The sequence below is a fragment of the Choristoneura fumiferana genome, chromosome 2 (genome assembly GCF_025370935.1).
Source record: "Choristoneura fumiferana chromosome 2, NRCan_CFum_1, whole genome shotgun sequence".
NCBI lineage: Eukaryota > Metazoa > Arthropoda > Insecta > Lepidoptera > Tortricidae > Choristoneura > Choristoneura fumiferana.
This window is the reverse complement of record NC_133473.1, coordinates 7,097,915-7,112,610: the sequence shown is the minus strand read 5'-3', so window position 1 is coordinate 7,112,610 and position 14,696 is coordinate 7,097,915. Positions and strand designations below refer to the sequence as shown.

The following is a 14,696-nucleotide window of genomic DNA, read 5'->3' as shown; positions in this document are numbered from 1 at the left end:
CGGCATAACTGTTAACCTTACACTAAAAGTTTCAGATTCACAATAATTGACTCATGTTCATTATGCATGCCAGATTTCACGGAGATATTTTTTCAGTGGGCAATTTAAAAAGAACGTTTTCGGATACGGTGTTATTTAAAAACTATGGAATGGCGGGACAATTGTCTTGAGGTAAAGACAATTTGAGTATGCCATTATATTCCTTGCCTTGTGATTATAGCATAGTTAACATAATAAATTTGCAGAGACGGATGAATGAAAATCTTACATTCGATTCGCTGATCTTGTTTCATGAAGCTCGAAAAAAATCTGTGCCCGTAGTTAATTTAAACATGTTTGAGAACAAGTTATGTTGCGAATATTTATGTATTGTTTTGGGAGGAGGAACTAAATTTTATCGCTTAGCTTGCGAAGAATTCGATTCGCACTATCCTAAAATGTATGCTATTTACTTATGTACCTACTTTCTCGGATCTCAAACTATCTTTAAGTATACATACAAGTCTACCATCTAAATGAGTTCAGCGGCTCAAGAGTAAAGAGATAACAGAGCATACAGACAGACAGTTACAATCGCATTTAGAATATCAGTTAGGGTAAGGATGGTATATGGCAGTATGGATGGATATGGATACCTATTGCATTGTAAACTCGTTATTGTACATAAAACACATGAAATTAACAAATAACAAGATAATAAGATGAACAAAAGCAAACTTATCCCTTAAAGGGATCTCTTCCTTTGAACGATAGACAGGAAATCAAAAAAAAAGAGTAGACACTACGAGGATATTTGAGTTTTGATTGTTATAAATGAAACGTTTTCATTAATAACCCACTGAGATTAATTTATGTGACATAAGTATATGACTTGCGTAGGTAGGTAACTCTCCAATCTACTGGTAGCCTGCTGGCTGGATCAAATCGGCTACTTTTTTCAAACATTCATTGAAGTCCGAGGAAGATTTCTATGAAGAGAAAAATTGTATAAATTGCATAGTTCTCGCGGTATAGCGATAGAGTAATACCTAGGTACTTCGCAGACGAAGTCTCTGGAGAAAGCTAGTAGTTCAATAAATAAATATAATAAAAATCATGGGACACTTGACACCAATTGACCTAGTCCCAAACTAAGCAAAGCTTGTACTATGGTTATTAGGTTCTGTAACCACTTGGCCATCCGGTCGCCATCAAATAAATGAATTAATATGCTATGAAATATTATAATTGTAAGTATTATAGGATAGATTAAGAAACTATTTGACAATATATATCCTACCAAGGTGTCATGCACCTACAACCTAATCATGTAACATCTATATTATTAAGCAAATGAACATGATATGAATGTATATAAATAAATAAAATCCTATTTATTAGCTTTCTTGACGCAGCAGCCCTTATTAAACGTACTGTCTTTGTGTCAATAGGTCATTATTTTACGGTTTGATTTTCGATAACACTTGTGTTACTTCTTCAACAAAATAAGATACCTACTTGTGAGCAGCAGGGCTGCAACATTACTTACTTATCATCATAATAACTAATTAAATGGGTTCGAACTTTTTTATACCTATCGACTTAATAATTGTATTGGTGTTGATTTACGTAGGTACTTAAATAATTAAGATGGCAAGCCTGCTTTGGGAATCCAAAACCTTAATGGTTACTTGACCTGAAATATACTACCTACCTATAGGTACCTAAGGTATTCTTAACGCCACTTGGAAGGATAAATGCTGACGATAACAAAAATACAGAAAGGAAATCTTTCATTATTTTTAAAGAGAAACAAAACTGTATTCAAAGATTTTTTCTCTCAGAGATCGAACAGAGTAAGATACAAAAAAATCACAACCTGTATATTTATTTGTTTGGGTCATATCTTGGAAGCTAAATTTGACCCACTTCCAGCGGTCCGATTGACTTTGAAATTGGCATACTTACAATACAATAATATGGTATTGACATCTTGGTGGTCCTGTCAGGATCGTCTGCGCAGTAAGGAACTCCTCAATGATTAATAGTACTGACTGACTTGAAATTTGGTACGGATATGCACTTTAGTTGACAATGCAAGTACAGTCAACAAAAAGTACAGTCAGCAAAAAGCTTGTAAGTATTTAAAAAGAAAATTTTAACAGAAACTTATTATGGCATACATCGATTCGATAAGGGCAATCTAAACTTTAACATAGGTAAATAAAACAAAAAAACTAGAAAAAAACTTAAAAAAAACGGCCAAGAGCGTGTCGGACATCTTGAATTTTATATGGAATCTTCTTGGAAAGGTTAATGGTGACCGGAAAATACCTAGAGGGTAAAAGACCCCGAGGCCGAAGTCCCAAACGATGGTCAGACCAGATATCGGAACAACTGGACTTAATTGTCAGCACTGCGCTTCACCAAGCGACTGAACGCAGGCGATGGCCACAGCTGGTGGACAAAATCAAGAGTCACGATCCTCAGCAGTGAGGGAGCGATCGAGAAGAGAAGAGATGGAATCTTCCAAGTTTAGGTATATTTTATACCTTAGGCTGCTATTTACTCTTTAACTACTAATAATTCTCAAGCAATCTTATCTGTTATAATTTTCCTTGTTTTGATACACTTAACTACGGCGGTAGTTAAGTGTATCCTGATTTTTTTTTTAAATTTCCACCCACCAATTTAGATTTTAGAGGGGGGGGGGACGCTCGATTTTAATGAAAATTTGCACTTTGAAGTTGAATATTTCGCAAACAGATCACTGAATCGAATAACCCTTCGCAAACCCGCAATGATTTTAAAAGATCATCTAACGGTACCCTACACTATAGGGTTGGACGAGAAAAAAAGCGGCCAAGTGCGAGTCGGACTCGCCCATGAAGGGTTCCGTAGCAGTAAGTAACATAATATAAAAGTTTCCTTTACGATTTATGACGTATTAAAAAAACTACTTATATTACTAGACCTCGTACAAACCAATTTTCGCCGGAAGTTTGCATGGTAATGTACCTACATCATATATTTTTTAGTTTTATCATTATCTTATTTTAGAAGTTACAGGGGCACACACACATTTTACCACTTTGGAAGTGTCTCTCGCGCAAACAATGATATTAGAAACCTCAATATCATCCATGGATACCCCACACGTATAGGTTTGATGAAAAAAAAATTGAGTTTCAGTTCTAAGTATGGGGAACTCCCAAAATTTATTGTTTTTTTTTTCTATTTTTGTGTGAATAATCTTAATGCGGTTCACACAATACATCAACTTAGCAAGTTTCAACAGTATAGTTCTTATAGTTTCGGAACAAAGTGGCTGTGACATACGGACGGACAGACAGACATGACAAATCCATAAGGGTTCCGTTTTTTGCCATTTGGCTACGGAACCCTAAAAACACCCCCACTTTACGACTATGGAAGGTAACTTAAAAAAAAACTTTTTTTTAATCCTACTATTTGGTCGGCATGGTTAATACACGTATCTCTGCAAATTACAGCTTTGTAGCACTGATAGTCTCATCATCATCATCATCAGTCTCTGAGCAAAGCCGCGGACGGACAGACAGACCGACATGGCGAAACTATAAGGGTTCCGTTTTTGCCATTTTGGCTATGCGGCCCTAAAAATGACTTAAATCCCACATCAATTCTATGCACTAAGTACTAAACTTACAATAGGTCATCTTCTTAAGTTTTCTACCTATTCTCTATCATATTTTTTACTCGACTACGGCAAAGCCAAAGGAAGAGTAATGATTTTAGCAGTCTATGTATGTTTGTATTTAATGAAACAATCAATTGTTAAACTTCATGTAATCAAAAGATAGTCGCCAGTATTTAGCACAGGGGTATCGTCAATCCGGTGTTTCATGACGTAGCTGTCAATGCTTTCGTCGTCGCCCCAGGTTTTGCCGTGGAAGGTGGAGTAGTACTTGTATTTCCAGTAAACTAGCACAGTGAAGAAGCAGAGAAAAGCGGCCGTACCGCAAATGTAGGCCGCCAGGCTGATTGATGTATCTTCATCTGAAACTGAAGAAAAACCACAGATATAGATTACACTAGATAACGCAAACACCCTTAATCTGTATGAAAACCAACCGTGTCACTTTTTTATATCTACTGTGACGTCTCAAGAGCGAATTAGCTATGTGAATTCCCCGATGTCCGCGCAAAATCGATTCAAATGCGCCGCCCACCCGCGCCGTGAGGTTCGAGTCAGTCACTAGTCATGATTAGTCAGTTAGCGGTCAGTCTTTGTATGGGGCAACCTCGACGTTTGGTCGGGGTTCGGACATGCGAAGGTGATGCATTTGCGTAATCTAGTGTAATCTATATCTGTGAGAAAAACGGTTAAAAATAAGTTTTTGGTAAAAAAATATTTTTATACAAGTTTTTTTTTTGCTACTTTTTTGTTGACTGTACTTGTATTGTCACCCAAACTACATTTGCATACCAAAATTCAAGTCGATGCCATTAACCGTTAAAGAGTTCCGTCCTGTGGAGACGATCCTGACCGGACCACCAGGATGTCACTACCAGATTATTCTACTGTCACGCAATTTACATAAGTACACCAAATTTCAAGTCAATCCAACTAGTACTGGAAGTTGGTCGAACGAGCGAGCGTGGCTAGTTGAAGTATAATTTTGATAGTGTTTTATGCGACGAATAACCTTAACAGTGAACAGTGATCACGAAATTCTATATTGCTCTCGTGTCTAACATTTTTTAATGCGAAAGTGGTCTCCACGTGGTTTCTGGAATTTACTATCAAGTTGCAAAAACTACAATCACATACAACGTGCCTCTCAAGAAGAAATACCCTTGACATTGGCAGAAATTGTCCTATTAATTAGGACAGATAAGCCATTTCTTAAAAGAGAAGAAGAATGACTTTTTCTTTGAAAAGGTTCCATGGTGGGTGGCTCATGAATAAAAATCCTCGAACGTAGCTATAAATAGCTTAGGTCTCTGGAATAGCACAGGTGGACTACTTTTTACTCTAAGATTCCCACAGGGATTAATCGGGTATACAATGTATACACGTGCCCTTGCTTCCAGAGGCATTAGGCTCCGGCTACACTGAGGCGGAGACGAGCGGAGCGGAGAGGAGACGTATAGGGATCGACCAATCACTAAACGTCTGATGATAATGAGGCGGAGACGAGATGTGGATTCAACTATAATATGATTGGTCATGTAACAAGACTGATCAAGCCTATTTTTAACGTCTTCTTCGTTTCATTTTAGTTTCGTTTAAAAATTCAATTCAAAATTTCAATTTTCGAATATCCACTGTACTTTCATATTCAGCACTTTGTTTTTATGTCAAAATTCATTCTCAGATCAGCAGCCGTACTATAAGGGCGTGCTAAATATTTTTATTATTTTGACATCAGTAGCTATTCAATGATATATCTTAACAGTTTCACAGTGCAGTTAATTACAGTGTTTTATAACTAGTTTCATCACACATTTGTATCCTGTTTACTTAACCCTCTAAGGGATCCTGAAGGCACAATTGTAAGTCCTACAACATTTGTAACCGTTTTAGCTTATTTACAACGTCCCAAATGTATTAGTTTTTATATTCAGTTCGTTTTTGTATGCATTGTTACAGGTGCCTTCTATCTTACATTTAATAAACTTCTTGAACATCTCCTGTCTTTACCTCTTCATCATCATCTGTCGCTTCGCATCGCGACAGTGGATCCCTACACCTCTCCGCTCCGCTCGTCTCCGCCTCAGTGGAGCCGCAGCCTTATTCTCTAACTCATTTGGAATCACAATGGTTCATACGGAGAGAGAGAGAGAGAGAGAGAGAGAGAGGGACACGACACGACAGATAAATTAATGTGAATGCGGCTTTAGGCAATACGACCGCAAATCATTCCTTGCTATAAGTTGTAACCAACCTGAGACACTGGCTTCAGTCCGAACTACATATTTTTCTACAACCAATCGTATGGTGTCCACATACTGTCGATTCTCTAGTTCTAGCCATCCATAGCACGACCAAACACCGGATTCGGACTCTGAAGCGGAGATTATGGTGACACCACAGTCGCCTCGATGGAGACTTTTGTTGCGAGGAAAGTAGTACTTCTGCATCAGGGCGCTGTAAATGAAAAAGTTAAGTAAGTACCTATTATAGATTGGTGTTTTTACCATAGAAAAAAGGATGCTTTCTTCGTATAAGTCAGATTTTTGATGAAAACATGGCAACAATTTGTAAGAAAATTTTAGTCGCCTTTTTCCGTTTATTAGTTACCTACTCTTTGCTGTCCAACATAGCCTGATATCCCAAAGTTTTCTTTCCCGTTGACAATGAAAACTATCCATGGATCTGACCCTTTACTACGAAGTGCAAAATTCGAACTTCGTTCTTGCCATCCCGCTCGCGCTTATATTATTTAAAACGAGATTGAGAGGGACGGTAAAATACGAACTTCGATTTTCGAATTTTGTAGTAGCCACGGGCCGGGACCGATCAAATAGACCTACTTAGGACCAGTACCACCTGCAGCAGCCGCAGCAGCAGCAGTTGCATTCCAACTGCAATTCAACTGCCGGCCGCCCATACATATATTTCAATCACACCCAGCGTGCAGTTTGTGGACAAATCATTCCAATAGAGACTCGGCACGTTTCCACGCCATTTTTTTGCTGTTAACTATATTCTGTATATTCAATAATGAAACTCACTTTGCACGTGTAATTCCGTGATCCATATATAGTCTTTCAGTCTCTGGCGTCATAAAGTAACAGTATTCTAAAGGTACCATCTTCTCAGTACTGACACACGATAGACTAACTTCCTCTCCCTCTCGCACTGTGATCTCTCTGTCCACTGCTCCGAATTTGTGCGCGACTCGGACTTCGATTGTTTTTGTCATTTCATCTTGAGGTAAAATTTGAGACCAGTAATGGCAGGTCCAAAAGCCTATGTCTGCACTTGTCGCTTCTATAGTGTATTTGCATAGCGGTGTACCCGGTAGGAGATTTTTAAACCTGAAATAGAATAGAAATATGAATTTAGTTTTTTTAGGTTTCCATAGGTACCTCAAAAGGCAAAGAAAGGAGCCCTTAAGGATAATTTCCACCAAACAAGCCGCATCGCATCGGATCGGGTACTGCAGGGCTACTACGAAACTCGAAGTTCGTATCGTACCGTCCCTCTCGCTCTCGTATTAAATAGTATAAGCGTCAGAGGGACCGCACGACACGAACTTTATTTAGCTGCTGTATTTAAAGTCTACACTAAGTATCCACAGCAGATTGAAGGCGAGTGTGCGATCGTAGTTGAAAGTAGCTGCTGTGCGCGGCTTGGTACAGTCGCCATCAGATATTTCGGAGCGGTCAAGGTGACTAAAAATATCGATACATGAACTATAATAGTGCATGCACGCATATATATAAACTAAAGCAGTAGGGAGGGAGAGAGGCCGTGTAGAGCGCGCGTCTGCGTGAGTGCGTGAGTGTGTTCGTTTCGATCGATTTGTTCGTAACTTCCCTACTGCTTTATTTAGCTTATATATATACTATATATTTATATATAAGTAATAGTATACACAACTCGTGGCATATAACTCGTGTTCACTCGCACGCGTTGAGTCGCACTGAATCGCCTCAACGTTGGGGAGGCCCGGTATGTACTTGTAGCTCGGCGGCGGAATGGCCTAGTGACACCCCCCTGCTAAAGGCGACTGTACTATAGACTTTAAATACTATGTACATGATTTAATATCATTTAATTAAATATTGTAAAATCCGTTCCGATTCGAAATGCGAGCCGTTTGTAGAACATCATGCTTTATGGAATCACTTCGTTATCCATTATGTGGGCGACTAAGCCAGTCTGTTAAGAGTAAGACTACACGGAAAAAAAAGATGTCTTAGATTAAGACAAATACTCTTGGTCAAGACAATAATAATTCGTATATAACCAGACGCCATATTGTATTGGATGAAGACAAATATTGTCTTGGGTTAAAACTATTATCGTACTTTAAGAGAATAATTACTTGGATTTAAACAATATTCCTGAGACTATGAATATTCTTGGTCAAAGAATTCCTTTTTTCCGTGTATTTTCTCAGAAACGGATAGAGATCAAACTGAAATTAATGTTAGAAAACATACGTTGTACTACTTTTTTTAACAATTAGATACTTATTGGTCGAGCGTTCATATTTTGAGTTTGTCTACTTACAACATCTTGGTTCCATTCGGGTGCGTGAAGCCGCAACGAACTAGAGGCACGTCATTTTCGCAAACGATGTCTACAGTTTCCATCGATTTCGCCAATATCAAAACATCTTTATTCGCCTTTATTGTTCTGTAACCTGTTCAACAATAGTGAATAGTGAATTTTAGTTTATTAATTAGATTAGTCATGGTTAAGTTACAGAAATATGTTACTTTAACCTCAAATAAAAAGCCTGGCTGGCGGGAACACACTGTATTTTGTAGTTATTTCCACATTCAAGTCCTAAGCTTAGTCAGCGTGTCGCTTTATTGTAAAATTAAAATCTCATCTGGACAATGACCGACTACGATATTACTCCAAAATGATAACTTACCGTTTATCTCTCCGACTAAAATTAAACACAAATAAATAAAATACTCCAGTAGACCCATCTTCACAATAATACTGGGCTTAATAACTGTACAAACAAATACGACGCTTATCTTTATTATTAATACGTATTTATAAAATTAAATAGTCACATATAAATATGACAATAAGTCATTCCTCTTGAATGGATGCTTATGGAATGACGAACAATAATTACGAGTAATTTTAATATAAACCAAGTTTAAAACTATTTTGGTAGGTAAGGTCAAGAATGTAAGCAAATTTTCTCGTTACATCATGTTTCGCGAACGATAATGATGCCCCATAACTTATTTTTATTATGTCAATGATGATTGTTATCTTTGGGAGTGACGTCCATATTATACAGGGTGGCTGGCGTGACGTTTACATTTTTTTAGTTACACGTGCACAAGTTCACGAGGTATTAATGCATGCAAGCAACGCGTGTGCGTTCGCAGCATCGGATAAACAATACTTAAGCTCAAGCGTCCTACAATCACCTGATATTTTTACCTTTTTTTACTCCCAAACAAACTTGCATTTTATAAAGGTAATAAAACGCGGATGACTTAGGTACAAACTTTCGTCATACAAGAGGTTGCCCCTAACAGAACCAGAATTCGAACTCGAAACCTCTAGTTCCTAATCAGAAAAAAACTGTCGTTCTTCTATTCCATAGACTTAAAAAATCGACCCTGACAAAAAGTATTACTTGTCTGAAATAGAATCCCACTGTATGTATTATTTAGTTTTCCGATGGTCAAAGGTGTGCCCCCCTATTAGTTAATATTCCGAAACTTTCAGCGAAAATATTATTGAAACGTTATCTTACAAATAACACGCCCACATGTTACGTACGCAACATTAGCGATTCTCCTCACATCGAACGAAGTATGAACTAAGTAGGTACGTGTAAGAAATATACCTACAATCAATTGCTGCTGCTGTAGGGGAAACACAGGAGCAACGCGAAAGTTATTGAGAACCATAATGGCTCCACTTCGGTGGTGTATCAGAAACGTCACCTAAATCGTTTTGAATTAGACATGGGTAATCTCGACCCCGAAAAGTGATCTGATTCACTAAATCAGATCACTCCGCTAATCAACTCTGACTCCTTTATTGAATGCAGTTCTTTAGATTGGAGTGATCGATCATTAATTTATTTATGGCGAAGGTTAAGTGATTCGGTTGCGTCAGATCTGAATCGGTTCGGTGCCGAGGTATTTCGGATTTATTGTCAGCGTACCGGCTCAGCTCCCGGCTGAGTAAAAATGAAATGAGTGCCGAATCGCCTATCGGGGGCCACTCGATCCAATAAGTTGGAGCCTAAAAGGGATTCGGATCTGACTCTTTTGAATCTTCAGATCCGGATTTACCTATCTCTATATTACATCCAAGCTGCAGTAGTACCATTGGTGAATATCTACCTCGGTTGAATAAGAAGACGACGGCAGAGGTCTTTGGTTTGGACACATCCGCGAGGTAGCACAGGGTAGGTTAATGGAAACCCAGTTGAGTCTAGTAGGACTAAGGATTTTAGGTTCTTTAGAATCTAAGAACCAGGCTAGCAGATGATTGTCCCTGCTCCCCAACTTTTGGCCCGAGGTATGATATTCTCTCGTTTTAGGGAAGCAAAGTAAAAAAAAACGAAATAATTCTCCCTTATATAGAAAAAGAATTTTATCTGCACCCATATAGTAAATCCTCCATTATGCGTTCAAAAACCATAGATACTGACCAGAATTACGACATTGGATTCTATTATGAACACGGCAGTAAATAATGGTCATCACGACACCGAAATCGATAGGTACCTCCATGCGCAAGCTTCGCCATGCGCAGGAGGTCGTGGGGCAGACATAGTTCTAGTTGCAATGCAGGTCATTCTCAATGGTTCTTGAACGCATGATAGAGGACTTAATATATGGATGTAGATAAAGTAATGTATGCTACTGTACGTAATTAGGCCTAAAAACACACGTTTCAAGGACCATTATTACGTAACAGTTGCATAAACTACTATTACAGCGTTGGCTCCAAGTACTGCCACGCTGTTTTTTAAATTGATAAATAAATAAATTACAATCGAAAGCAACCGCGGCAATTTGATGACAATGTGGAGCCGGCATTTCAACCCGATTACCAGCAGCTTGCCAATTTTTTTTTGCATTACGTCACTGACAACAGCTGTCGCAACAGCTGTGTGCAGCTAACTCGCGTATCTCGCTTAAAAAAAAAAGTTTACTCTGCGCCAATGGTAAAGATCCCAAAACATGTTTGTACACTCTAACACGCTTGGCACTGTGGCAAAGGAAGCGTTCTCGTTTCAATTTAAAATGTAAAGTGGTACAGTAAATTAAAATAACAACAAGTTACTAATCACTGGAATATTTAATTACACATACATTCGACATTGTTCACCGTCACTAATATTTACAACTGATTTCATTCTTTTATTTCCTCCTAATTCTATTTGGTTTTATTGAACCCTTCTCTGGTTTCTTGTCTATGACCAATTCTTGCTGCAATTTCTTGAGCATCTGTGGCGTTATAAGGCCCTAAAAAGAAAAATCGGCCTTTAACTTATCAGTATTTTCTTATACTTATATTTGCTGTTTTTCAAATCTGGGTCCCCCCTCTCCTTTTTGAAAGTGGATCATTGATGCATGTCAAAGCAATAGCTACACTTTGGACATGCAAGTATATTAAGACCGGTCGAAGAATCAGAATCATGCCAAGCAAATAATTTCGATTTGAATAAAAAACTAACACTTGTATTATGACCTTACCTTAGAGACCAGTATCTCGGACAATTTGCCTTTAGGCTCTTCACTTCTCGCGTGGTGTGACAAGGCCTTGGTGCCCCTTCTGAGTCGGAGGGAGGTTGCATTATCTTCGGAATCCTCACGTAGCACTTGTTCCGAGTTCCTTAACAACCTTTAAAAACAAATCAGATTTTAGTTTTAAATGAAAATATAAATGTGTCACACAGTCGTGGCTAGGTCATTACTAAATATTGTGCAGGTAAACTTGTACAAGACAAACCAAAGCTTTTACTATCCTTTTTTTTTGCGATTATTTCAGTGAATGATGTATGAATGATTTGGAGTTGCAACCGAAAAAAGATGCTTAATATTTATGTAATATTTAAATAATGAATTTTAATTTGATAGCTCAATACAAATTGAGCGCTTAAAATTTGATAATCTGTCCGGGTGAGCGTTAGTTCCAAAAACCCGATAAATGTTTGAGGCTTACGCATAGATTTGCTAGCGTCGCTGCTATAAGTGACTAAGTAAGAAAAAGCTGAATAATAGGTGCATAGGGAAATTAGTGTTGGTACCGTTGACCATCAGTGGTGTGCGTATATGCAGCGCGGTACGGATTACCGAGACCGGGTTCGATTCCCAGTGATGGTCTTATTTTTTTCTGTTTTTTCTGTGCACATATTTCAGTTTGTATTTTTCAATTTCGGTTTACGGGATGACCGTAAAGTAAAAATTTGGAATTGAAAAATAAAAATACAAAAAGATTCCAAAACACCAATCTTAATTTGATTGCTTAGAAACGATATCTCTTGTCCGGGTGAGCGGTAGTTCCAAAGGATGCCGAAAAAGTTTGCGGGCTTACGGCATAGATGTCGCTAGCGTCGCTGCTTAAGTGACTAGTAAGAAACACAAGCTGAGATATAAGGTGCATAGGGAAATTAGTGTTGGTACCGTTGACCATCAGTGGTGTAGCGGTATATGCACGGGTACGGATTACCGAGGACCTGGGTGATTCCCAGTGATGGTCGTTATTTCTGTTTTTTCTGTGCATCTCATATTTCAGTTTGTATTTTCAATTTCGGTTTTACGGGATGAACCGTAAAGTAAAAATTGGAATTGAAAAAAAAAAACAAAAAGATTCCAAAAAACCAATCTTAATTATAATGAATTTTAACAGATTGATAGCTCGATACAAATAATAACAGGGACTTTTAAAGAATTTGAAGATGAAGACACTGTCAAAAAAGCAACAGCTAACCTTGAAGAAGCAAATTAAAGAACAGTTTTATGATGCATTTTTATGTAAATTAAACGCATGAATGACTACGACAATCTCTGCAGCGTAAAAAAAAATTGAGACAGCAGGTGTTACACTCAAACATGGTGACCTAAATGAAGCTAAAAAGGTTGAAGGCACTTTCAAAGAAGAATTTGAAGATGAAGCCACTGTCAAAGAAGCAACAACTGACCTTGAGGAAGCTAGCGCAAACGAAGGGCAGTTTGTTATTGATGGGCGCGCAGCAGAACACGTAGCGCGCGCGAAGCGGCAGTGGCACGTGTTGTATCATCTCTGCAAGAAACTTGAACGCTTCCGTGTTGCACATGAAGTAGAGGGAGTCGTCTACTGTGCAGAGGTGGACGAAGATATCCTGGAAAGAACATCGCTTTTACATACTACGCCAAGTTCAATGTTACGGACTGGTAAAGTCTGTTGTCTGCATCCACAATGATGAAGTCACGCAACGCACTGTTATTGAAGTGGATGGTGGTAAGGTGAAACCTATGAGTACCGAGCGTGTCAATTTTTGCGTGGTATCATTATAGTCCAAAATAAATTAATGAAGTTTTGTGAACCACCTGTTTCACACAATTCACCATTTTCGCTCTTTTAACGTAAATGGCCGCGTGGGCAACATGAGGATTATCTTGTTAGTCAAACTTAACTATACAAAAAAAAAAACAAGTGTTGAAGATTGATGAAGAAGACGATTATTATTAATTAAAACATTATATTTCCATAACAATACGAACTAAGACACATATCGAAAGACAGCTAAACTAGACATATTCAAACCATAGTTAAAGTGTAAGCGGCCAATATAAATCTACAAAGGTTTACAACCTCAACACGCCTCCTTAGATTTATATTTTAATATGGCAACACTAATTAACATTGTTAAACATTGCAAGTATGGCAATATCAAATCAAGTTATATTTAACAATTGCCTGAATTTAAAGAATTTTATGTTTCCTAACGCTTTGGTAAAAATATCTGCAACGTTATCTTCCGAATCAACTTTAACGATATCAATAGTTCCATTCTTAACATTCTCGTGAACATAATGATAATGCACTTCAATGTGCTTCGAATTCTTTGTGAAATTACCATACTTAGCAATAGCTACAGCACCTGAATTGTCTTCATAAATGTTAACAGGAGCATGAAGTGTTATAAAAACATCATCAAGTATACTACGTAGTAAGCTTATTTCAGTTACAGCTTCTGACAACGCTATGTATTCAGCAAAAGTGGAAGATTTTGTCACAGTCATTTGTTTCTTTGACTTCCAGTACACAGCATTACCAAATAATCGAATTACAAAACCAGTAGTAGACTTACGGTCTACTATATCTCCGGCCCAATCGGCATCTACGTAACAATCCATTATAGTAGCTTTTAAATTCTGATAATATGTGAGCTTGAGATTTTTAGTCAAGTACAAATATTTTAAAACACGCAATGCATATTTGAAATGAATTTCACCATAGCAGTTCTGAAATCTGCTCAAGTAATTGACACAAAAGCAATGTCTGGTCGAGTGCCAGAACTAATGTATAACAAAGCTCCAATCAAGTTTCTGTATTTATATTCATCATTTAGTAATTCACATTTCTCAAGTTTGGCATTAATCTCCATAGGGGTTTTAAATAATTTAGAATTCTCAATTTCATATTTTTTTGCTAATGACTCTATGTATTTTTCCTGGCTTAACGTCAAAATATTAGCTTTTGCATAGTCATACTCTACATCAATACCTATGTAGTTCCTAACCTTTCCCAAGTCCTTCATTCTAAAATGGTTACTTAATTTATTTTAATTATAGCAACGGTGTGCTCATTTTTGCAAGCTATCAATAAATCATCGACATATACTAAAATATATACAGTATAGTTATCATCTGTTTTGACATAAAGACAATAGTCATATCTGCTCCTTTGAAAACCAATAGTTGTTACAAAATCATTAAAACATTCGTACCAAGCTCGCGGGCTTTCTTTTAAACCATAAAGAGATTTATACAGTTTATATACTTTGTCAGTACCGTCTTCA

The 14,696-nt window shown here is 37.6% G+C and overlaps 2 protein-coding genes across 2 annotated transcripts in view; both read right to left on the bottom strand.

Moving 5' to 3' along the window:
• Suv3 (Suv3 RNA helicase) overlaps window positions 1-14,696 on the bottom strand; it is a 38,158-nt gene that overhangs the window by 8,850 nt on the left and 14,612 nt on the right. Inside the window, exon 11 of the mRNA XM_074111257.1 lies at window positions 12,834-13,013. Coding sequence (XP_073967358.1) covers window positions 12,834-13,013 — 180 coding nt within the window. The remainder of the gene's footprint in view (window positions 1-12,833; window positions 13,014-14,696) is intronic.
• Window positions 3,792-9,838, bottom strand: LOC141441857 (uncharacterized). Its single transcript, XM_074106750.1, has 5 exons — window positions 8,577-9,838; window positions 8,207-8,339; window positions 6,700-7,005; window positions 5,910-6,112; window positions 3,792-4,023 (listed from the first exon to the last, which is right to left on the bottom strand). The coding sequence occupies exons 1-5, from the start codon at window positions 8,632-8,634 to the stop codon at window positions 3,803-3,805; spliced, it is 921 nt and encodes a 306-aa protein (XP_073962851.1). The 5' UTR covers window positions 8,635-9,838; the 3' UTR covers window positions 3,792-3,802.

Coding starts and splice junctions, on each gene's coding strand:
- LOC141441857 (XM_074106750.1), bottom strand. CDS start 8,634: ATGGGTCTACTGGAGTATTTTATTTATTTGTGTTTAATTTTAGTCGGA. Junction 6,113..6,699: donor CACGGAATTACACGTGCAAA/GTGAGTTTCATT, acceptor TTTCATTTACAG/CGCCCTGATGCAGAAGTACT. Junction 4,024..5,909: donor GACTGAAGCCAGTGTCTCAG/GTTGGTTACAAC, acceptor GTTTTTCTTCAG/TTTCAGATGAAGATACATCA.